This window comes from Leptonychotes weddellii, chromosome 12, assembly GCF_054177405.1.
Source record: "Leptonychotes weddellii isolate Sample4059 chromosome 12, ASM5417740v2, whole genome shotgun sequence".
Taxonomy (NCBI): domain Eukaryota; kingdom Metazoa; phylum Chordata; class Mammalia; order Carnivora; family Phocidae; genus Leptonychotes; species Leptonychotes weddellii.
Genome location: NC_138380.1, coordinates 65,195,261 through 65,219,459, shown reverse-complemented (window position 1 = coordinate 65,219,459; position 24,199 = coordinate 65,195,261). Strand labels below are relative to the sequence as shown.

Sequence of the window (24,199 nt, the reverse complement as noted above, 5' to 3'; positions counted from 1 at the left end):
TGCCTTCAGCTCAGGTCATGATCTCAGGGTCCTGGGATCGAGCCCCACATCGAGCCCTGCATCGGGCTCCCTGCTCCGCGGGGAACCTGCTTCTCCCTCTCCCACTCCCCCTGCTTGTGTTCCCTCTCTCACTGTGTCTCTCTCTGTCAAATAAATAAATAAAATCTTTAAAAAAATAAAATCACGACTTGCAATTCAGAGAATCTGGCCTTGTGACTTTAAATTTGGGGCTTCTTTATGAAAGCAACACTGCTTTTTTTCTTTCTATAATGGCTGTAGTCTTTTTAAAAAAATTAAGGAGGGCACGTGTTGTGATGAGCTCTGGGTGTTATAACAACTAATGAATTGTTGAACACTACATCAAACACTAATGATGTACTGTATGTTGGCTAACTGAACATAATTAAAAAATTATTTTTATTCATTATTTTTAAATTGAAGTATAGTTGATAGAGACTATTAGTTTCAGGTGTACAACGTGGTAATTTGACATTGATATATGTTACAAAATGCTCCCACAGTAAGTGTAGTTACTGCCTGTTACCATGCAAAATTATTGTAATATTAACTATATTCCCTATGTTGTGGGATATTCCACATCCCTGTGGCTTATTTATTTTATAACTGGAAGTTTGTACCTCTTACTCCCTTATGCCTATTTCACCCATCGCCCTACGTTCCCTCTCCACTGGCAACTACCAGTCTATTCTGTGCTCTACGTTTATGAGTCTGTTTCTGTTTTGTTCATTTATTTTGTTTTTTAGATTCCACATGTAAGTGAAATCATACGGCATTTGTCTTTCTCTGACTTTTTAAAAAATATTTATTTATTTATTTATGTGATCTCCACAGCCAACGTGGGGCTCAGACTCATGACCCCAAGGTCAAGTGTCAGATGCTCTACCTACTGAGCTAGCCAGGTGCCCCTTTCTCTGATTTATTTCACTTGTCCATGTTGTCACAAATGGCAAGATTTCATTTGTTTTTATGGTTGAGTAATTTTCCATCATATATAGACAGATGCGCACACACATATATATATATGTCACATCTTCTTTATCCATTCATCTACTGATTGATACTTAGGTTGCTTCCATGTCTTGGATATTGTAAATAAAGCTACAATAAACACAGGGGTGCAATATATCTTTTCAGATTGGTGTTTTCATTTTTTTCAGATAAATACCCAGAAATATAATTAATGGATCATATAGATCTATTTTTAATTTTTAGAGGGACTGCCATACTGTTTTTCATAGTGGCTGCACCAATTTACATTCCCACTAATAGTATACACGGGTTCCCTTTGTCCCACAACTCACCAACACTTGTTATTTCATGTTTTTTTTTAAATAGCCATTCTGACAAGCATTAGGTGATATATCATTGAGGTTTTAATTTGCATTTCCCTAATGATGAATGATACTGAGCATCTTTTCATGTGCCTGTTGGTCATGTTTATATCTTCTCTGGAAAAATGTCTATTCAGGCCCTCTGCTCATTTTTTAATTGGATTGTTTGGCTGTTTCCTTTTTTTGCTTTTCTTTCTTTCTTTCTTTCTTTTTTGGGGTTGAGTGCTATGAGTTCTTTTTATTAAATTTATTTTTTTATTTTTTAAAAATTTTATTAAGTTTTTTACTTTAACATAGTTAACATACAGTGTTAATATTTGGTTTCAGGTGTATAATATAGTGATTCATCAATTCTAAACATTACTCAGTGCTCATCATGATAAGTGTACTCTTTAATCCCTATCCCCTCTTTCACCCATCCCCTTCACCCTTCTCCCCTGTGGTACCCATCAGTTTATTCTCTGTAGTTAAGAGTCTGTTTCTTCGTCTCTCTCTTTTTCCCCTTGGTCATTTGTTTTATTTCTTAAATTCCACATATGAGTGAAATCATATTGCATTTGTTTTTCTCTAACTGACTTACTTCACCTGGCATTATACACTCTGCTGTGAGGTTTTTTTTTATATATATATTTTGGATATTAACTTTTTTTTTTTTTTTAAAGATTTATTTATTTATTTGAGAGAGAGAGAGCACGAGCAAGGGGGAGGAACAGGGAGCCTGACCTGGGGCTCGATCCCAGGACCTGAGATCGTGACCTGAGCCGAAGGCAGATGCCCAACCCACTGAGCCACCCAGGTGCCCCGAATATTAACCTTTTAATGGATATGTCATTTACAAATATCTTTTCTCATTTAGTAGGTTGACTTTTAGTTTTGTTGATGGGTTCCCTTAATTGTGCAAAAGTTTTTTAGTTTGATGTAGTTTCAGTTGTTTATTTTTGCTTTTGTTGCCCCTGCCTAACAAGACAGATCCAAAAATACATTCCTAAGACTGAGGTATAAGAGTTTACTCCCCATGTTTTCTTTTAGGAGTTTTATAGCTTCAGGTCTTTAAACCAATTTGAGCTTATTTTTGTATATGGTGTAAGAGTGGTTTCATTCTTTTGCATGTAGCTGTCCTGTGTTTTCAGCACCATTTATTGAAGAAACGGTCTTTTCCCCATTGTGTATTTTTGCTTCCTTTGTCATAGATTAGTTACCATATAAACATGGGTTTTTTCCTAGGCTCTCAGTTCTGTTCCATTGATTTATGTGTCCATTTGTGTGCCAGTACCATACTGTTTTGATTACAGTAGCTTTGTAGTATGGTTTGAAATCTGGGACTGTGTTCCCTCCAACTTTGTTCTTTCTCAAGATTACTTTGGGTATTTGGGGTCTTTTGTGGTTCCATACAAATTTTAAGATTATTTGTCCTAGTTCTGTGAAAAATGCTATTGGTATTTTGATAGGGATTGCATTGTATTTGTAGATTGCTTTGAGTAGTATGGATATTCTAACAATATTAATTCTTTCAACCCATGAACATGGTATATCTTTCCCTTTATTTGTGTCATCTTTGGTTTCTTTCATCAGTGTCTTATAGTTTTCAGAGTACAGGTCTTTCACCTCCTGGGTTAACTTTATTCCTAGATACTTTATTCTTTTTTGATAAAATTGTAAATGGGATTTTCTTAATTTCTCTGCTAGTTTATTATTAATGTATAGAAATGCAACAGATTTCTGTATATTAATTTTGTGTCCTGCAACTTTACTAAATTCATTTATTAGTTCTAAAGTTTCTTAGTGGAGTCTTTAGAGTTTTTATATATAGTATCATGTCATCTGCACATAGTGACTGGGCTGCAACTGCTATGGGTACACTGGTGGGTAGGGCTGGCCCCAACATGGCTGACTAAGAGGACTGGCTGCAGCTGCTTCAAGTATGCTGGTGGGTGGAGTTAGGATGCAGTGTGACTTGGCTGGGGGGCTCGGTGTCCACGGTCATGGGCATGCAGGTGGGTGGGACTCCCTAGAGCAGGAGTCACTTCGGAAGGGCCCTTGCCAGGGCAGTCAGGTTGGTTAGAATGATTCTGCAGGGGAACATCAGGGCAGGGTGAGTGGTGCTAGGAAGAGTGTCCGAATGGGGGCCCACCAGTGTCAAGCCAGCTGGGCTGAAGGAGGGCAAGAAAAATAGTGCCTGCCAGCACTTCCATTCCCAGAGAAAGTTTTGCAGATCCTTGCCCCTGTGGCACAAGCCCTAAAATTAATAAATCTCCATCACATAATATAGTCCAGGCGCTTTTCAAACTGCTATCTCTTGGCTGGGTCTCTGAGTAGATGCTGGTGTACACTTATTGGCCTTTTTAAGAGTGGAGTATTGGTTTCTTATAGCCCTCCACTCTCCCAGAGTTAAGCTGATTTAAATCCAGATACTTATGGAGGCTCATATTCCCAGTGCAGATCGACAGGAAGAGGGGTGCCCAATGTGGGGCTTAAGCCCCTTGCTCCTCAAGGAGGACCTTCACACCTGTGATATCTCTCTTGCTTGTGGGTTGCCGCATGGGAGGTTTAGTTTCTGATTGCATCTCTGCCCCTCCTACCCTTCTCGATGTGGCTTTTTCTTTCTATCTTTAGCTGTGGAAGAGCTGTTCTGCTAGTCTTCAGGTCGTTCTCAGTGAGTTGCAGTATATGTAGTTGCAGCCTTGGTGTGTTCGTGGGGAGAGGTGAGCTCAGGACCCTCCTACTCGGAAGTCTTCTCTCTCTCTTTCTAATGCCATAATTCTTATAGTTTGTCTTTCTTGATTGAAAGTTTCAGGTGTTTTTATGCCTGAACTCCCTATGTCTTTGGGATACCCCAGGACTGCACAAAGTGCCTTTTTTTCTTTACAGTAAGGTGAATTTTTTTATAAGCCAAGTGGCTATAGATCAGACCATCTCATATATGCCTTTGAAATTTGGTTAAAATTATATAGCCATTTTCTCACTTTGGGATAAGAGAGTAACTTTAATTTTTATTAATACAGATTTGAAAGGTAAGGACATCAAAAGATTGTGATTTCAAGTTCTCTTTTTGAAAACAGTAATATTGAAAAGTCTTATTACAATAAGTTATTTTTTGCCTAGATTTTTTTAAGCTGTAAAACTGGTGGGAATTATGAGGTCCAGAAGAATGTATTGAAACTATCTATGATACCTAGTAAATCTGATGTGTTTTGAAATAAGGTACAAGTAATATTTAAATATAATTCCTATGGTTAAAAGTTAGAGTATGTTGACCATGGTTGAACAAGAAATCTATACTACATGTATATGTGTGTAATTTCTACATATTTGCATATGTAATCACATACATGTTTTATTGTTATATACATGAATGATTGTGTACATGAATAAATATATATCTATACATACATATGTATTTTTTTTTCCAAACAAAAGTTTCAGGAAAGATACTTCTTTTTACTATGTGACCTATCCTTTGATACTTTTTCTTTTTACTGGAGATCACAAAAACTAAATTGATTAACTGATTTATAATTGGAAAAAACAGTTACTTAGAAGATTACACTGAAAAAAGATATTTATGAAATGACAGATAGACCTGATTTGATCATAACCTTTGTGATATTATATATTTTGGGCCTGGATTCATGATGAATTATACTGTGACGAAGTCATATATTCTCTGTGTCCGTAGGAAAACAGTAGAAAAATTGATTGTGAAATGTTTGAAAATGTCTCATTAAGATTGCTAATATGGGGACTGGTTGAATCCGTGATACTCTGGGCTAGTTTTGAAGCTTTCGCTATTCCTGTTAATGATGTTAAAACTGGTTTGACTTCGCCAAAGGCAAAGGAAGCAAGAGCAAAAATGAACTATTGGGACTTCATCAAGATAAAAAGCTTTTGCACAGCAAAGGAAACAGTCAACAAAATCAAAAGACAACCGACAGAATGGGAGAAGATATTTGCAAATGACATATCAGATAAAGGGCTAGTATCCAAAATCTATTAAGAACTTATCAAACTCAACACCCAAAGAACAAATAATCCAGTCAAGAAATGGGCAGGAGACATGAACAGACATTTTTCCAAAGAAGACATTCAAATGGCCAACAGACACATGAAAAAGTGCTCAACATCGCTCGGCATCAGGGAAATCCAAATCAAAACCTCAATGAGATACCACCTCACACCAGTCAGAAGGGCTAAAATTAACAAGTCAGGAAACGACGATGTTGGCGAGGATGCGGAGAAAGGGGAACCCTCGTACACTGGTGGTGGGAACGCAGGCTGTTGCCAGCCACTCTGGAAAACAGTATGGAGGTTCCTCAAAAAGTTGAAAATAGAGCTACCGTACAACCCAGCAATTGCACTGCTGGGTATTTACTCCAAAGATACAAATGTAGTGATCCGAAGGGGTACGTGCACCCCAATGTTTATAGCAGCAATGTCCACAATAGCCAAACTGTGGAAAGAGCCAAGATGTCCATCAACGAATGGATAAAGAAGATGTGGTGTGTACACACACACACGATGCAGCCATCAAAAAAACCCCGAAATCTTGCCATTTGCAACGACGTGGCTGGAACTAGAGGGTATTATGCTGAGTGAAATAAGTCAATCAGAGAAAGACAGTTGTCATATGATCTCACTTGTATATGGAATTTGAGAAACAAGACAGGATCATAGGTGAAGGGAGGCAAAAATGAAACAAGATGAAACCAGAGAGGGAGACAAACCATAAGAGACACTTAATCTCAGGAAACAAACTGAGGGTTGCTGGAGGGGTGGGGTGGGGAGGGATAGGGTGGCTGGGTGATGGACATTGGGGAGGTTATGTGCTATGGTGAGCGCTGTGAATTGTGTAAGACTGATGAATCACAGACCTGTACCCCTGAAACAAATAATACATTATGTTATTTAAAAAAAACTGGTTTGACTGAGCTAGAATGAAGGGGGACTTCTAAGCCACAGTTACCTTTTCAGGAGGCAGAAGAATCATTAGTAAGGTAAATTTGTAAATTGAGGAATAAATCTCACCCTGTTATGATTTTCATATTGGAAATTTTAAGGAATTATCTCTTAGTATCACACCCTCCCTGCCAAAGGAAATTCCTTTGTAGGAGATACATAGATTATAACTTCATTACAAATGCCAGATTTCCAAAGTTTAATAATGTTGGCTGCTCTTGTTTGCATTGGAGCGTTTTTAAAATTTCAGAATTACAGTTTTGAATTGTAGGCCACATAATTATCTTGTATGTTTTTAAAATATCACTGTCATTTTTCTGGTATGTAGGGAAATAAGGTAATAAAAAAGAACAGGAGCTTTGGAGCTTTGTGCTCAAATTTCAGCCTCATCACCCCCAAGGTGTATCAACCTGTGCCCATCACTTCAACTCTGATATACTGTTTTTCACCTGTAGAACAGTGAGATCTTCACAGTGTAGTTGTGAGGGTTATATTTGATAATATTTAGTATGGTGTTTGGTATAAAAAAGATAATCAACAAAGTTTGGGGTTTTTTTTACTGCTCTTCAGTAGAAATATGCTTTATCTTTACACTAAGTAAATGAAGTGTGTAATGAGAATTCTTTTAACAAATTATTCTCAAAAGGATTTCAGATCCTGATTAGTTACCTAGAACTTAGATTGGAAATTTTATGGTATGCACTTAATTTTCTTGACTTCTTTGGCTGGTATTCTCATTGGATTGAATAATGGATTCAGGCCTAGAAAGAATTAGATGATAATATCCTGTGATACCTATGATACCTAGTAAGATCTCTTCTTCTTCTTCTTCTTCTTCTTCTTTTTTTTTAAGATTTTATTTATTTGACAGAGAGAGACACAGCGAGAGAGGGAACACAAGCGGGGGAGTGGGAGAGGGAGAAGCAGGCTTCCCGCGGAGCAGGGAGCCCGATGCGGGGCTTGATCCCAGGACCCTGGGATCATGACCTGAACCGAAGGCAGCCACTTAACGACTGAGCCACCCAGGCGCCCCTAGTAAGATCTCTTCTGTATAAATATACCCAGTTACGTATACCAGAGGAATCAGACTGAGTAAAAAATGCCCTTCTTACAAATTAAATTATACCTAATCTGTTCAGTCTTCCATGAAGGGACATTTCATATCCAAAATGCTCTATGTACATGAAATATTTTTATTGATACCCTTTGAGCAGGGTTATTTGGAGAAAGTTGCAAATGCTGGAGGCAACCTAGACACATGACAGGTAAATAAATACGCTTTGTTAAGTATGGAAATATGAAGTGACGGCAGGGCAGATACTCTCATTTTGGATTTCATGTGATTATTTAGTGCTTCTTAACCAAGTTATTTGTATGATTCATGATATTTATGAAATGACTAGCTGGAGTGGGAGACATAGCCTTTAGCCATAAAGTTATATAAACTTAGTCTTTTAACTTTGATTTTTTTTTTTTTAACCTCACCTCATTTTTTCTCACTCCCTGCCTCAGCTCTGTTGAGGTATAATTGACAATTAAAAATTGTATATATTTAAGGTGTACAGTGTAGTATTTGATAATCAGCTTTGACTTTAAATGGATGATCTTAACCTCATTAGTTACTTGGCTCCAATTCCATGAGTCACTGAAGCACATTGAACTATAATTTTCATGAACTGTTTTGAACCATCAGATTATTTTATTAAAATATCCATACAAATTTTAGGATTATTTGTTCCATTTCTTTGAAAAAAGTTGATGGTATTTTGATAGGGATATCCATTATTAATATTTTTAATGTAAATAGTACCACATTAAGTATAATAGGATAAGATATTAATAGTGAGTTAGTCTTCTATGCTTTTATTTTTTTATTTTTTGGCAGTCTTCTATGCTTTTAAACTAACATCCACTGAAAGGAAAAGGTTTTGGTGTAAAGGCCATTTTATGGTTATAAAAATTATCTTCCTCTGATTCTTTCTGAATAGCAGTATCTTTATGAGATGATACTTACCTCTACAGAACATTTTAAAATTGAAAATGTACCTTTCTTATACTTTCCCAAGTCTTCATGTTCTCTATACAGATTGAATATATCTGTGAATTCAGAAAGAATATATTAGTACTGCCTAATGGTTAAATAACTTTGACAAAATGCCACAGTAAAAAAAGGACATTAAGAGAAAGGCTTTTCTTCACCTGAGTTTAACAATCTAATTTTCCTGTTTCAGGTTATTAATTTACTTTCATATTAAGGTTTACCTGGTATAGCGTTAGAAGATTAATATAGGAAGGGATGAATGCTGTACCCTTTAGCTATCAATAAAGTAATTATCTTCATTAAAAAAATAGAATAATGCTAACTATTAGTGATCCTAGTATTCTGCTGAGTATTTCTCTTCTAACTTCAGAATATAGTTTATATTAGTTTAGTCCTGGTGAATAATTTTTTATTATCTATTTACATAGTATTTAAAAATTTTTAATAATGATTTTTATGTTTGTTATAATAACATGTAATTAAGTCTTGAAAATGGTCATGTATTTTAAGAAGCCAATACATAAGAGTGTAATTTTGATTAAGTTAGAGAAAAATTAAGCTGAACTTTGGCTATATAATGTGTTAGATACAGTCATTATAAACTGATGACTTGTATCATCTCCACTTAAAGGTGTATCCTTGCTTAATATATTTGAAAATATTCATAAAATCCATTTCATTATACTATAACTGTAAAAATTTAATAGATGCTTATCAAACTGCTTCATTTCAGAATCAAGAAAAGCTAACTGAAATTTAGGAGGATTTAATTGGAAAGTTATTTCAAGTGACTTGATATTAATAATCTTAATAGAGTTAGTACTCCTGTCTTCTGATAGTTTTCACAAATTGTAATATTGTGTTGCCATAAAGATGAATTTTTTTTTTAACTTTATTTTTCAGAAATTATCCTTAGGAAAAAAAACAAAGGAATCAAACTCTGTTACAAAACTCTTAATTAGTATCTTCACTTTTTTTTTTTTTTTTTTTTAATTTTAAGTAGGCTCCACGCCCAAAGTGGGATGGGCTTGAACTCATGACCCTGAGATCAAGTCGCATGCTCTACTGACTGAGCAAGCCAGGCGCCCCAGTATCTTCACTTTTAAGAAGATGTAGTCCATACATCTAAAACTAATGATGTAATGTATGGTGATTAACATAACAATAAAAGATAAACATTCAATTAATCAGAAAAAATAAAATAAAAAAAAATAAAAAGATGTAGTCCGTATCCTAACTCTGGGATATTCTAGTCTGTGTATTCCAACAGTACAAACTTTATTATCTTGGATTCTGTTAACGTAGAATTATGAATAATTAAGATGTAAGCAGAAGTGAAGTTTTTTTGTGCACTGTTGGGGGAAGGAAGGGTTTGTTAAATAGATTAATTGGTCTGAAATTAATCTCCCACCAGGTCAACCCAGGAGACATAGACTGTCATCCTTCTTCCTCCCATCGTCAAGTGTTTGTGATAGAGAGAGGCAAACATATGTTATGGAAAATCTCTACATCAGTCAGGGTTGACATGGCTGTCATTTCCCCCAGGGAAAGGTGGGGGACTGTTCCTCACCTATTCATCTCATACTTCTTGACCTGATTACCAACCTTTAGTGAATTTGCACCAGTAAACAATTTTACTTTAAAATGAATAGAGCTTAATCAAAAAACAGCTATTTAAATGATTATAAGGCAGGATTTTGTAGAAGAGGATTTAGTAACTTGAGGTTTATAATTACCCCTCTGAAGTCAAAACAGAAACTGCTCTTAGAACTTCAATTCACTTAAACAAAAATGTATAGTACCATGTCTTCTGCATTGTTAGCACTCAAATGTTTTGGGAATCTTTGGTATTTGAAATGATCATAATGTCTTTTATAGATTTAAATTTAATCATTTTGTCTATTTTTGCCAATGAGGCATTTTCCCTATGCATAAGAGATGCATGAATATAGTTAGCAGAAATATAATTGTTAGCTTTAAATAAAATTCTGTCTAAAATCATAATATATCAGGAAATTGTTTTTGTACAGGTAAATGGTTGCAGTTTTGTGGTGAGAACAGAAAAGCCTACAAATTTATTAAGGGTACAGTATTTAAAACTACTCACGATACTAATGTTTTATACTATTTAAAACCATCTGGCTTACTAACAGAGCTTTTTCCTGCATGTACTTCTTTCTGTGTGTGATTTCTAAATGCTTTTAATGTTTAACAAACCAAAATTAGCCACATTTTGTTATAAAAGTTCAATTGTGACAGATTTTGCGGTATCTTGTTTTTGCTTTTAAGGTGTATATCACAATAATAACAAAGTAGGTTGTCATTCCAGTAAACTCTCAGATGATAAGTGATATTTTAAAGTGGATTTTGCTATGGAATTCAGTGTTTAAGTCCCTCTTCCTGAGAAATGTTGTTAGTATGAATTATTAAAAATCTTGGATTGATTTAGGAAGAAGAATTTGGTGCTGATGATTCTTATTCTGAACATGGAGCACAGTACAGTCAGACCCACCTAGAGATGATGGAAAATGAATTGGCTGGTAAACAGCATGAAATTGAAGAGCTGAACAGAGAACTAGAAGAAATGAGAGCCACCTACGGGACTGATGGACTGCAGCAGGTATGTTATGTGGCTTTTGTTTTGTTACTGAGACAAATATAGGAAATTTGAATGATAGTGTATGTACGGTCTTGAAAGATGAGGTTTTTAAATAGTAACTTAAGTCATCTCATCATATTTGTCCTTACACATATCGCAAACAACTTTGCTTAATCTTTTATGAGATAGCTAGGCAGAAATCACTTCTGGTGTTTTTGTAATCAGCCTGAGAGAAAATTATGGTGCAAACCACATCACAATATGATGACCTAAACTCATTAAAAATGTCAGCGAGTCCTTGTAAAAGTAAGCGCTTGTGGTTAGAATGACATCTGTTGTTTGTGGAAGTCAGTTATGAAAACAAGGTGAAAAAGGCCATTGATGAGGAGGACAGAATACATTTTAGTTTCGGCCTCTCCAGAAACAAGTGAGAATTGAATATGTCTATGATGATGTTGCCTACGAACAGATTGGGGCATCCCTAAATATAAAGGCACTTGTCCTTCTGGAAGCAGATAAATGGAGAAGTTAAACCTAGTAATTTTTTTTAAGTTGATTTGGAAGTAAAGCCAATTTCTGCAAGCTAATCTTTCAGTTACAGACAAAAATGGTTAAGGTTACTTACAAATTATCATAATTCTGTCAGTGCATTTTAAATATTATATTTTTGAAGAATAGTTACCTATAGTAATAATCAGTTTTGTTTAAAAAATAAGTCTGGCACTTTTTATTTTCACTGATGTCTTTTAGTTACAAGAATTTGAAGCTGCCATTAAGCAAAGAGATGGCATCATAACCCAGCTCACTGCTAATTTACAACAAGCAAGGAGAGAAAAGGATGAGACAATGAGAGAATTCTTAGAGTTGACAGAACAAAGTCAAAAATTACAGATTCAGTTCCAACATGTAAGTATTACTAATAGAACAAAATTTATTAGATTTTTAGTAATGAATTTTTTTCAAGTGCTCTAATTTTCAGAACAAATTTAAGTTTGTTTAAAATCCATTTGCTTATTATGTATCATGTTGGAAATATGTGAATACCTGTTGTTATGATAACCAAGAGTTTAACTCTTAGTTCTTGTGTGGTTCCTTGATGTATTTTCTCTGTACTTCTTCCTTGTCTATATATTGAAAGCCTGCAAAATCTTTTAAGTCTGATTGGGCGGATTTTTGCGGAAATTAACATGTAGTCACATCCTACCTTTTGCCAACTCTGCTATGATTTTATTTTAGTTTCTAAAATAGTAGCTAGACAGAATGTGTTCCATTTATCTTTAATCAGAGCCGTAAGAATCTAATGGTATTAAAGTTTCTGATGGCAAGTACAGAAAATAATTTAAAAGGGAGGAATTTAATATAAGAATACAGGCTTATCTTACAGAATTCAAGTGAAAATGCAACCAGACTTCTGAAAGGGATAGAATCACAAACTGGAAAGTCATTTGGAATCCAGGAAGTACTGTCTTTTAGGCCCCGTCTCTTTCTGTATGTCTGCCTTAGTCTTAGCTATGTCACTAGACTTTCTCTCCTTTATGATGGGAAAGATAATCTTATTGGTTCGGCTTGGATAATGTGCCCACGATCATCTGATAAGCCATGGCAGCATGTTTACTGGAGTTTCAAGCCTATGAATCTAGCAGATTTCCCAGAGAGCAACTGTGGGCCGAGCAATACCCCAAAAATATCTCTTCCTTAGTGCAATCTCTTCAGAATTTAACTTGGAGGTTTCTTTCTGTTTTCAAGTTACAGGCTAGTGAAACTCTAAGAAACAGCACTCACAGTAGCACAGCTGCAGATTTATTACAAGCAAAACAACAGATCCTCACTCATCAGCAACAGCTGGAAGAACAAGACCATTTATTAGAAGATTATCAAAAAAAGAAAGAAGACTTCAAAATGCAAATTAGTTTCTTGCAAGAGAAAATTAGAGCATATGAAATGGTATGTTTATTTTAAGGAAGTCAGCCAGTGTATAACAGCTTTATAATTGAAGTGTTTTATACAACTGTTTATCCTTTTTGTTATGTATATGAATTACAAAATTTCATTTAAGAAAAGCTCTGTAAGTATGCAAAACAACTTCTTTCAAAAGCAATTGGGAGTCTCACAATAATAGTTTAAATGAATAAAAATTCATTACTGAGTTCCTTTGGTAGTGATCAGCCATGTTAAAGTGAGTTCTCAGGAGAATCTAAATTTGTAAACAGAATTTCCATTCTTTTTTTTTTTTTTCACCTAAAGGTATTTCTACTCATTTCTACTCATAGCAGTGGTTATGAAATTCTGAAAATATTTCCATGACAAAATGAAATTTTATGGATTTTAATTAGAAAAAACTACAATAGAGTCTCTATTTATAGTAGTTATGTTTTATAAAGTTGCTTGGAACACTTACTTAACAATATATGCTCATGGGGAAAAAAAGGGAAATGTATATATTTCATATGTTTATATTTGTTTATATGTACATACATACATATATATGCATGTATGTGTTTATATACATGCACACATATATCCTAGGGACTATATTTACATATATACATACATACACACATAACATATCTCATAGATTATAATCTTAAAAACTAAAAACAGCTCATCCTGGTAGATTATATTTTGTTTATTTTTCAAAAGAGAAAATGAGGTTTACAAGTGTTAAGTGACGCCTGAGCCTGCCCTACTGACACTTGTAAGAGTTGTGATTCAAACCCATATAGCTGGCCCAGAACCATGCTTCTTGTGCTATACTGCACTGCCCCCTATTGTCTCCATCCTCTTCTTCTCCATCCATGCTCTCATAATGAGCGAAAACAAAGTCAAGTGTAGTTGCCTTGTTTGGTGTCAGCTTTGGAAGCATGCATATCCAGCAGCTCAAATTTTTTGCTGCTCTGTGCATTTCTGCAAATGACTATGAGTATTGATTTTGGGATTACAAATAAATTTTAGCAAGAAGATGGATTTGCAAGTAGGGAATCTGTGAATATTGAGGACAGACTGTACATATAATATGGTACTTTTTACAACTTAGTAAGTTCTTATGCAAGAAGTTGAAAAATAACCAAGACAAGAATATTGTTTGGATAATAATAAAATTATTAGCTAGCATTTATTTTTGTTTACGTGGTGCCAGGCAATATTCAAAGCATCTTACACATATTAACTCATTGAATCATTGTAATAACCTTATGAGATGGAGATTTCTGCCATCACCCCCATTTTACAGATGAAGAGATCAAGCCAAAGCAAGGTGAGGTAAATTGCCTAATCACACAGGTAATAGTCGGCAGAACCAGGTTTCAAACCTAGGTAGTCTGATTCCAGAGACCATACTCTTATGAAAATAGGAAACATACAAATTTAAGCTACTGAAATTATGAAACTATGCTTTACAACCAAGATAATTTAAAAATCATTAGATAGTTGTTTACAGAACACCTATTTTGCACCAGGCCCTTGCAAAAGATAATGATGCCTAAAATGTGCCCTTTCTTCGCTGAACCTCATGGTTTAATAGGGCATGTACACAAGATAGCACAAAACAAGGGTAAGCGTAGGTAAAAAGTGTTTTGAGTAGTCTGGCTTCATAAGGGAAGTCACTCAGAGTAGGCTTTAGGGGGAGATGATATTTGAGGCCAGTCTGTAAGTTGGAATAATTTCTCTATAATTATATTTTGTTTTCTCAGCAGTAGGCATTATGTGTGGCACATTAGCAGCTAATCAATATTCATTTGGTAAATAAGCAAATATATTATGAATCTGAGCTGATAGATAGGAAAGGATATTTTCTTTTCTTGTTTTGTTTTGTTTTGTTTGTTTTGTTTGTCACCGTACAGTACATCATTAGTTTTTGATGTAGTGATCCATGATTCATTGTTTTCATATAACACCCAGTGCTCCATGCAGTAGGTACCCTCCTTAATACCCATCACCGGGCTAACCCATCCCCCACCCCTCCCCTCTAACACCCTCAGTTTGTTTCTCCGAGTCCATAGTCTCTCATGGTTTGTCTCCCCCCTCCGATTTCCCCCCTTCATTTTTCCCTTCCTTCTCCTAATGTCCTCCATGCTATTCCTTATGTTCCACAAATAAGTGAAACCATATGATAATTGACTTTCTCTGCTTGACTTAGGAAAGGACATTTTAGATAGAGGTTGTAGTATATATAAAGATTCAGGCTGAAACATGTTAAAAAATGTCTAGGTAGCAAAAAATAGTTTAACCTAGAAATAGTTTTTGAAAGTGAGTCTTTACAGGAGGAAGTGTAAATAGTCTAGGCCTTAGTTAGAAGAGCCTTTAAGTTGGATTTTGTTGTATTTATTATATTCAGTGGGCAGTATTATTTGAAAGTATTTAAAATTTAAATAATTCATTTTCATAGGGGGAATTACCTTTGTTTATTTGAATGTTAGCAGAATACTTGTTATCATCAGTCTCTTCTTTGTTATATATATATATATATATATAAACTTCTCCTTTTTTTTTTTTTTTTTTTACTTTGCATGAATACCGCTGAGTAGTAGTTCCACAAGTGTCAGTAGGGCAGGCTCAGGCACAGCTGAGGGACTAGAGCATTAGGGTCATAGTTGAAACTGTCGTGGTTCCCTAGACACCTACACTTGATTCCAGCCTCATTCTTGTTGCCCCTAATCCTCAGAACTTCCCATGGTAGAGTGGTCACAGGCAGGAAGTCTGTTACTCCCCACTCCCGCAGGTCTGTTTCCAAAAATAGAGGGATTTTATCTTCGATCGCAGAGCTGTCTTTTGCAACACAAAATAAATGGTTTAAAACCGTATATTTTGAAATAAACAGTACTAAGAAAAATGAGCCATGAAATTGTATTATTTAAGAGTTGAATGAAGAATTGTTGTTTGCAGTTATATCACATGTTGGACAGTTTTGAATTAAGTGTTTTATGAGGGTTCCTCCCCCCAAATGAAAATCAGGAAATAGAAGTATTACAGATTTTGTAACAGTGTTAACATTTCAAGACTAATTACTTACTTAACAATTCAACTGAAGTTGACCTTCTGAACTAATTTTACTTTTTTATAGGTTCCAAATTCCTTATAGATACTTTCTAGTATTTAAATGTATTACATTTGTACATAGCACAGTGAGCATAAAACACATTAATATATTTATTTTCTTTTAGCTTCAAACATATTCCATGACAGAGAGAAGAAATACTACATTTATTTTACAGATGAAAACACTGAGATTTAAGAGATTAAACTGATTTAAATGTCATATCGTAGTACAGAAGTTAAAGTCAGAAGGCTCAGCACTTGGTAATAACTTATGGTGACATTGGATGGAATATGTGATACCAAGAAAAATGCTGATAGGATTTTGCTCAAGAGGCTTCACAGAATGACATTCATTACCTTAGTTAATTTATATAGTGCAGAATCTGGCCTTTGACTTGTAGGCTGAGAAGTCTGGTTTTTATCTTCTATCAACTGAGACTTGAGCTATCTCAGAGATAAGCTCAGATTTTTCAAGTTGAAGAGTCTAATGTTTAAACCTTGAATATAAGATTATTAATTTATAAATTTATATAATTTATAGAAATAATTATCACAGGGACCTGTATACTTCAAGTTCATTGGATTTTACTTTCTTTCCATGGGCAAATGAATTTGAAAAGCTAGATAATAATAATAGGAAGTTGTTTATTAGTGAGCGTGAGATCAAAGGATATTGGAGTCAAATGTTCTGTAGCATTAGGCTATGATAACTTGATGTATCATCTCACAGTAGGAAAGTCATGCTTGTGAATTAAAATTCTTAAATTCTGCTTGCTACAACGCCTTACATTGCTTTGTACATTAGATATGGTTTTCCCAGAGGATCAGAATTTCAGTCTTAAGGTACCTTGGTTCTCTTCCCCAGACTCTGCTGAAATGAGTACTGCCAACCCTCTGAGGCTTTCCTTTCTCTAGGCTTTGACATTTTTTCTTTAGATATGTGAATACATTCATCCAAGGTGCCTTTAAGTCCTCTTAACCTGGAACTCCTGTCTCAGTAAGGTGATTTTACTTACCTACTTATATTCTGTTCCACTCAGTGGATTGTACTTTCTTTGTACTTGGGACCTCAGCCCTGAACTATTTAGGCAACTAAATAACAGAGTCAAAACTTGGTTTCTAGGGCTTCTGCTTGACGCTGTTATGCTATAACACTCTTAAGAATGATTGTTGTTACAGATGTGCCTTGGCCTATGTCCTCGATTTAGGCTTACATACAGTTCCAAAATAGAGGCCCAAGTCAGAACTGGAAGAAAATATCTGTCCTGCTTTCAAATTTCTGTTCAAGCCCAAAGTCTAGGATCAAATTGATGTGCCATAAATGGTATAGTTGTCTTGCATGTTGTTTGAGGTTTAGCCACTTATGCGTTGGATATCCCCAAATTTCTGATTTACTTAGCCACAGGAATGAAGTTAAGGCAGACCCATAGGAACCTGTTTTGTTGTTTTAGTCTTTTCATAGCACTTGCCCATCTAACACCTTCAAGTCACTAGAATACATGGAAAGAATCTTGAGATGTATTTAAGACTTTCTTCTGGAATTATAAAGAGTACACAGTACTATAGCTGCAGAAAATATTAAGTTCTTAGAATGTTCACCAGTTATTAAGAAAGATGAAAATGTAATGGTCTAGACATTTTAATCCTACTAATTTTGAAATTACTATTTTTAACCATAGCCGTGTTAGAATTTCTTTCTTCCAAGAAGACCAACACTGCTGTATTGCTCACAAATAGTGTTGGGTACACAAGTCTTGTCTCATTGACTTGGGAAAAATTAAGGGGCAAGCCTTGCAGTTACTTTTTGTAGAATTATGAACAAAACAAAACCAGACTTCTCTCAGTCTTTTGGTATTGAGTTTAAGCAGTCTAAGTTGCCAGGAACTAAAAATGCCATTTTTATGTATTTTCATTTTTTCTTTCTAAAGGAACAAGACAAAAAAGTAGAAAGCTCAAATAAAGAAATACGGGAAAAGGATACAATCATTGAAGAATTAAATACAAAAATAATAGAAGATGAAAGAAAAACTCTAGAGCTAATGGATAAAGTCACAGCTGCTGATAAATTACTAGAAGAATTACAAGAACAGGTTGTACAAAAGAACCAAGAGATTAAAAATATGAAATTAGAGCTGACTAATTCCAAGCAAAAAGAAAAACAGTGTTCTGAAGAAATAAAACAATTAATGGGGACAGTTGAGGAACTTCAGAAGAAAAATCATAAAGATAGCCAATTTGAAACTGATATTCTCCAAAGAATGGAACAAGAAACACAAAGAAAGTTAGAACAGCTCCGGGCAGAGCTGGATGAGATGTATGGGCAGCAGATAGTACAGATGAAACAGGAGTTAATAAAACAGCACATGTCACAGATAGATGAACTTAAAATACGACATAAGGGAGAAATGGAGAATGCTTTAAGATCATATCCAAGTATTACAGTTAATGATCAAATAACGTTAATGAATATGGCAATAAATGAACTGAATGTAAAATTGCAAGATAATAACTCTCAAAAAGAAAAACTCAAGGAAGAACTAGGAATAATTTCAGGAGAAAAGTCTGCTCTACAGAGACAGCTTGAAGACCTTTTTGAAGAATTGAGCTTTTCAAGGGAACAAATTCAGAGAGCTAGACAGACAATAGCTGAACAAGAAAGTAAACTCAGTGAAGCACACAAATCCCTTAGTACAGTGGAAGATTTGAAAGCTGAGATTGTTTCTGCATCTGAATCCAGAAAAGAACTAGAATTAAAACATGAGGCAGAAGTTACAAATTACAAGATAAAACTTGAAATGTTAGAAAGGGAAAAGAATGCTGTATTAGACAGAATGGCTGAATCGCAAGAAGCTGAATTAGAGAGGCTGAGGACACAGCTTCTGTTTAGTCATGAAGAAGAACTTTCCAAACTGAAAGAAGATTTAGAAATCGAACATCGAATAAATATTGAGAAACTAAAAGATAATTTAGGCATTCACTATAAACAGCAGATAGATGGCTTACAGAATGAAATGAGTCAAAAGATAGAAACCATGCAGTTTGAAAAAGACAGTTTGATAACTAAGCAGAATCAATTAATTTTGGAAATTTCAAAGCTAAAAGATTTACAGCAGTCCCTTGTGAATTCAAAATCAGAAGAAATGACTCTTCAAATCAATGAACTTCAAAAAGAAATTGAAATACTCAGGCAAGAAGAAAAGGAAAAGGGTACACTTGAACAAGAAGTTCAAGAATTACAACTTAAAACTGAATTATTGGAGAAACAAATGAAGGAAAAAGAGGATAACCTTCAAGAAAAATTTACACAACTTGAAGCAGAGAATAGCACTCTTAAAGATGAAAAGAAAGCCCTTGAAGACATGTTGAAAAGGTATACACGTGTTAACCAAGAAGAAAAATTAATTTTCATAGACTCCATTAAGTCCAAATCCCAAGACTGTAACTGGCAAAAAGAAATAGAAATACTTACAGAGGAAAACAAGGACCTCAAAAAACAATGTATTGAGCTAACTGAAGAGATTGAAAGGCAAAGGAACACTTTTTCATTTGCTGAAAAAAATTTTGAAGTTAACTATCAGGAGTTACAGGAGGACTATGCTTGCCTTCTCAAGGTAAAAACTGACTTAGAAGACAGCAAAAACAAACAAGAAGTAGAGTATAAAAGTAAGCTTAAAACGCTTAGTGAAGAGCTTCATCATCTGCAAAGAATAAATCCAACTATGGTAAAAATGAAAAGTTCAGTCTTTGATGATGACAAAACTTTCATAGGGGAACCATTGGAAACTGGTGATGTTGTTGAGAAAGATACAACAGAACTTATGGAAAAACTTGAGGTAACCAAGCGAGAAAAGTTAGAACTGGCGGAGAGATTGTCTGATCTTTCTGAACAATTAAAACAGAAACATGGTGAGATTAGTTTTCTGAGTGAAGAAGTGAAGTCTTTAAAGCAAGAGAAAGAGCAAGTTTTATTGAGATGTAGAGAGCTAGAAATCATCATTAACCATAAACGGACAGAAAATGTAAATGTTTGTGATGCTCAGTTAGTCTCTTTAAAAGATGGTGGTGTGACTATGACAGGCAAGGATTCTGGAGAGTTAGTTTCTAAAATAAATAAAGATTTTGTTGAAGAATCAAAAATAATGGAGGAAGATAAAATTCCTTTTGAAAATAAGACTGTTGGAAAAGAAGGCAAGCAAGAACAGTTGTTTTTGGATCATTTGCCATTAGTGACAAATGGATCATCACTTGGGACAACTGAACCAAGTAGAAATGATAAACTTCAGTGGGAACTTAGTGTACTTAAATCAGAACAGGTATGTTTACTTACTTATATAGATGCTAAAGCATAGTGAAAATGTACAATTCATACAAAAAATGTTTTCATCTACCTAAAACACATAGAATAAAAATTGAACCCTATAATGTAATTCTCATTTGGGCCTATCAGCTGTCATTGCTTTTTTTTTTTTTAATATGTTATTTATTTATTTGTCAGCACGAGTGAACACAAGCAGGGGGAGTGGCAGGCAGAGGGAGAAACAGGCTCCCTGCTGAGCAGGGAGCCCAATGCGAGACTCCATCCTAGGACCCTGGGATCATGACCTGAGCCAAAGGCAGACGCTTTGACAGAGCCACCCAGGCATCCCAGCTATCACTAGTTTTATCTATTTTTTCTTAAACACTGTTGCCTTTCTTTCAGTTAATTTATGTTATATATTCTGTTAAGGAAATAAAAACATAGGAATGGTTTCACTTTCTTTGGAAAGGCAAGAGTTTCAGTAACTTTGTTGAGAATCTGAACTTTAAAAAAGTTACTTTATAATATTTTGTTGTAATTTCAAAGCTTGGTTTCAGCATTTTGTTTTATATTGGCATTTTCCAAGTTCCACAACTAAAAATTAACACTTAAATTTTTCAGTACTTTATACTTACTTATTCAGTAGTTACAATGCTGTATTTCCTTGAAAAAAAATCTCAACTTAAGTCCTAGAATTTTCTCAGAGTACTGTGTAAAGCTGAAGGGGTAAAAAGTATTAATTCTAACTATAACTAAAGAATGCATATAATGAGTTATAATAAATCATTCTTGACAATTTATATTTGTTGGATAGTGATATTAGAAATAACTGGAAAATTCCACTAGGTATCTTGTATAATGCCGCTAAGTAAAACTTTGTTTCTTAATTTATGCAACAGGTATTTATTGAATCTCTAGCCGGGTATAGGATTATACTGGCAAGCAAGAGAGCAGGAATATATTCTAGTGAGGGAGGCAGAGAGTAGACAAGGGAACGAGTAGAGTAGTTAGAAGTAGTGATAAGTCCTATAAAGAAAATAAAACAGATAACATGATAGAGAATGATGGGTTAGTGGTGGTGCCAGCATTCTATAGGATGATCAGGAAAGGTCTTTTGGAGCAATTGACATTTGAACTGAGATCTAAAAGACTAAGAGGGAGCCTACTACATGCAAATTAGAGCAATTGTGAAAACATAGGTGAGCTTGAGAAATTGAATGAAGGTGTGTTTAGTTGAGTTTGAAAGCAGGAGAGTGAAAGAAAAAGAGTTTGAAAAAGAAAGAAGAGACAAGATCTTGGAGAGCCTTACAGACTTTGTAAGAAGTTGAGATTTTATTCTGTATACAGTAGGAAGCCTTTGGAAAAATGTTCTCTTTTTATTTCTAATAAATTCCGATCTTAGGATGAAGTTACATTACAATAAACCTATTGTAAAGTGAAATATCTTAAGTTGAAAATGAAGTTAATACACTTAACCTACTGAACATCGTAGCTTAACCTAGTAACATGCTCAGAACACTTACATTAGCCTATAGTTGGGCAAAATCATCTAACACAGAGCCTATTTTATAATAAAGTGTTAAGTATCTCGTGTAATTTATTGAATACTATACTGAAAGCAAAAAACAATGCTTGAATGGGAAGAATGGTTGTAAATTTATTGTTTGTCATCCCCGTGGTCATGTGGCTGACTGGGGGCTGTGGCTCCTGCTGCTGCCCAGCATCATGAGAGAGTATCGTACCACATACGTAGCCCAGGAAAAGATGAAAATTAAAAATTTGAAGTATAGTTTCTACTGAGTATGTATCACCTTTACACTTAACACTGTAAAGTCAAAAAATCCTAAGTCAAACCACCATATGATGGGGACTGTCTGTATATTCACATTTATGATATTATATCAAATGTAAAGATATTTTACATTTTAATAACCTACATAGAGTTTAAAAATTCAAATTGCATAACTATTAATGTTTTGTTAAATATCTGAAATTGTCTTCAAAACCATAATGTGGTTTTAATTTAATTACTCCTAAAAATGCCAGAGATCGTTTAGATTTTTTAAAAAGACATTATTGACAGAGGACCTGAATTTGAAGCCCTCAAAATGGTCAAATTTTCTCAGTAAGAATTTTATTTTCTCCGCTAAAGACATTTTCATTGACGTTCAGATGCCTTCTCCTTGACATTAATTTATATAAAGTAAAGGGAGGCAAACCTGTAAACAGTCCCTTCCCAGTTGTCACTACCAGGACAAACCCCCTTATCGGTGGAGAGGGGAGTAAAGTGTGTGTGTGTGTGTGTGTGTGTGTGTGTGTGTAGAGGGAAGCTCACAGAAGAAATCGAGTGATAATTTATACAGTAATAACATCTCAGAGCAATCTAAATATGCTTAGAGATAATGCTGACTCCCTAAAAAATACTTTGCTCTTACGACCAACCTAATTGGCTAATGAACATGGAAGGATACTTGCACCCTTATAAATTGATATAACAATAAGGTAATACTTTATACCCATCAGATTGGCAAAATGAGTCCCACAATAAAAAGTGGGGAGATGAATACTCACATATGCTATTAATATCAATGTTTAGCACAATTATATAAAACATAATTTGGTAAAATTTAATACATTTAATGTGTATTACCTATGACCCAGCAGCTATATTTCTAGTTGGTTCTCACTATGGTCCCTGACTAGCAGTATCAGCAGCACTTGAAACCAGGGTAAAATTCATATTTGGGGACCCCCACCAGACTTCCTAAACCAGAAACTCTGGGGGAAGGGCCCAGCAGTCTGTTTTAATAAGCACTCCAGGTTATTCTGATGCCTGCTAAAGTTTGAGATCCACTGTACTAGGGAAACACTAGTGTATTTGAATAGGGACATATCTGTAAGAATTTAGCGCAGTATTTCTGAAATATCAAAAAATTAGAAATAATCCAGTTGATCTCCAAGAAGGAAGTTGACAAATTTTCATGTATTCATAGATACTATACCACAGTTAAAATAATCTGTATCTACATGGATAGATCTCAGAAGTATTTTGAATGAGAACAGTTTGCAAAATAAATACCATTTTACACTATTTATGTAAATTCTTAGAAACATAAAATATAATGTACTGTTTATAGGTACTGAAAAGTGATAGTATAAGAAATGCAGTGGACTTGTTGCAAATTTGTGATGTTTGCCTCTGGGGAAGGAGGAATGGGAACATAGTGGATTAAATTTTATTTTCTTTCTAAACCAAACATGTATGTAGAGAGAAATGGAAAAAAAGAAGATAAAATAATTGTATTTGTTAAATTGGGGTATGAGTACATAAGTGTTTATTACATTATTCTTTGCATTTCTCTATATTTAAAATATTTTTATTTTTTTAATGGTACAATTTTATTTTTTTTTAAATTTTATTATGTTATGTTAATCACCATATATTACATCATTAGTTTTTTTGTTTTTGTTTTTTTAAAGATTTTATTTATTTATTTGACAGAGAAAGACACAGCGAGAGAGGGAACACAAGCAGGGGGAGTGGGAGAGGGAGAAGCAGGCCTCCTGCTGAGCAGGGAGCCCGATGCGGGACTCGATCCCAGGAACCTGGAATCATGACCTGAGCCGAAGGCAGACGCTTAACGACTGAGCCACCCAGGCGCCCCACATCATTAGTTTTTGATGTAGTGTTCCATTATTCATTGTTTGCGTATAACACCCAGTGCTCCATTCAGTACGTGCCCTCTTTAATACCCATCACCAGGCTAACCCATCCCCCCACCTTCCCTCCCCTCTAGAACCCTTAGTTTGTTTCTCAGAGTCCATAGTCTCTCATGGTTTGTCTCCCCCTCCAATTTCCCCCCCTTCATTTTTCCCTTCCTACTATCTTTTTTTTTTTTTTTTTAACATATAATGTATTAGTT

At 34.8% G+C, this 24,199-nt stretch overlaps 1 protein-coding gene across 1 annotated transcript in view; it reads left to right on the top strand.

Annotated features, from left to right (window-relative positions):
* AKAP9 (A-kinase anchoring protein 9) overlaps positions 1-24,199 on the top strand; it is a 190,330-nt gene that overhangs the window by 63,154 nt on the left and 102,977 nt on the right. The window contains exons 5-9 of the mRNA XM_081799698.1: positions 10,377-10,430; positions 10,796-10,966; positions 11,696-11,851; positions 12,692-12,889; positions 17,908-20,322. Of these exons, the coding sequence (XP_081655824.1) occupies positions 10,377-10,430; positions 10,796-10,966; positions 11,696-11,851; positions 12,692-12,889; positions 17,908-20,322 (2,994 nt within the window). The remainder of the gene's footprint in view (positions 1-10,376; positions 10,431-10,795; positions 10,967-11,695; positions 11,852-12,691; positions 12,890-17,907; positions 20,323-24,199) is intronic.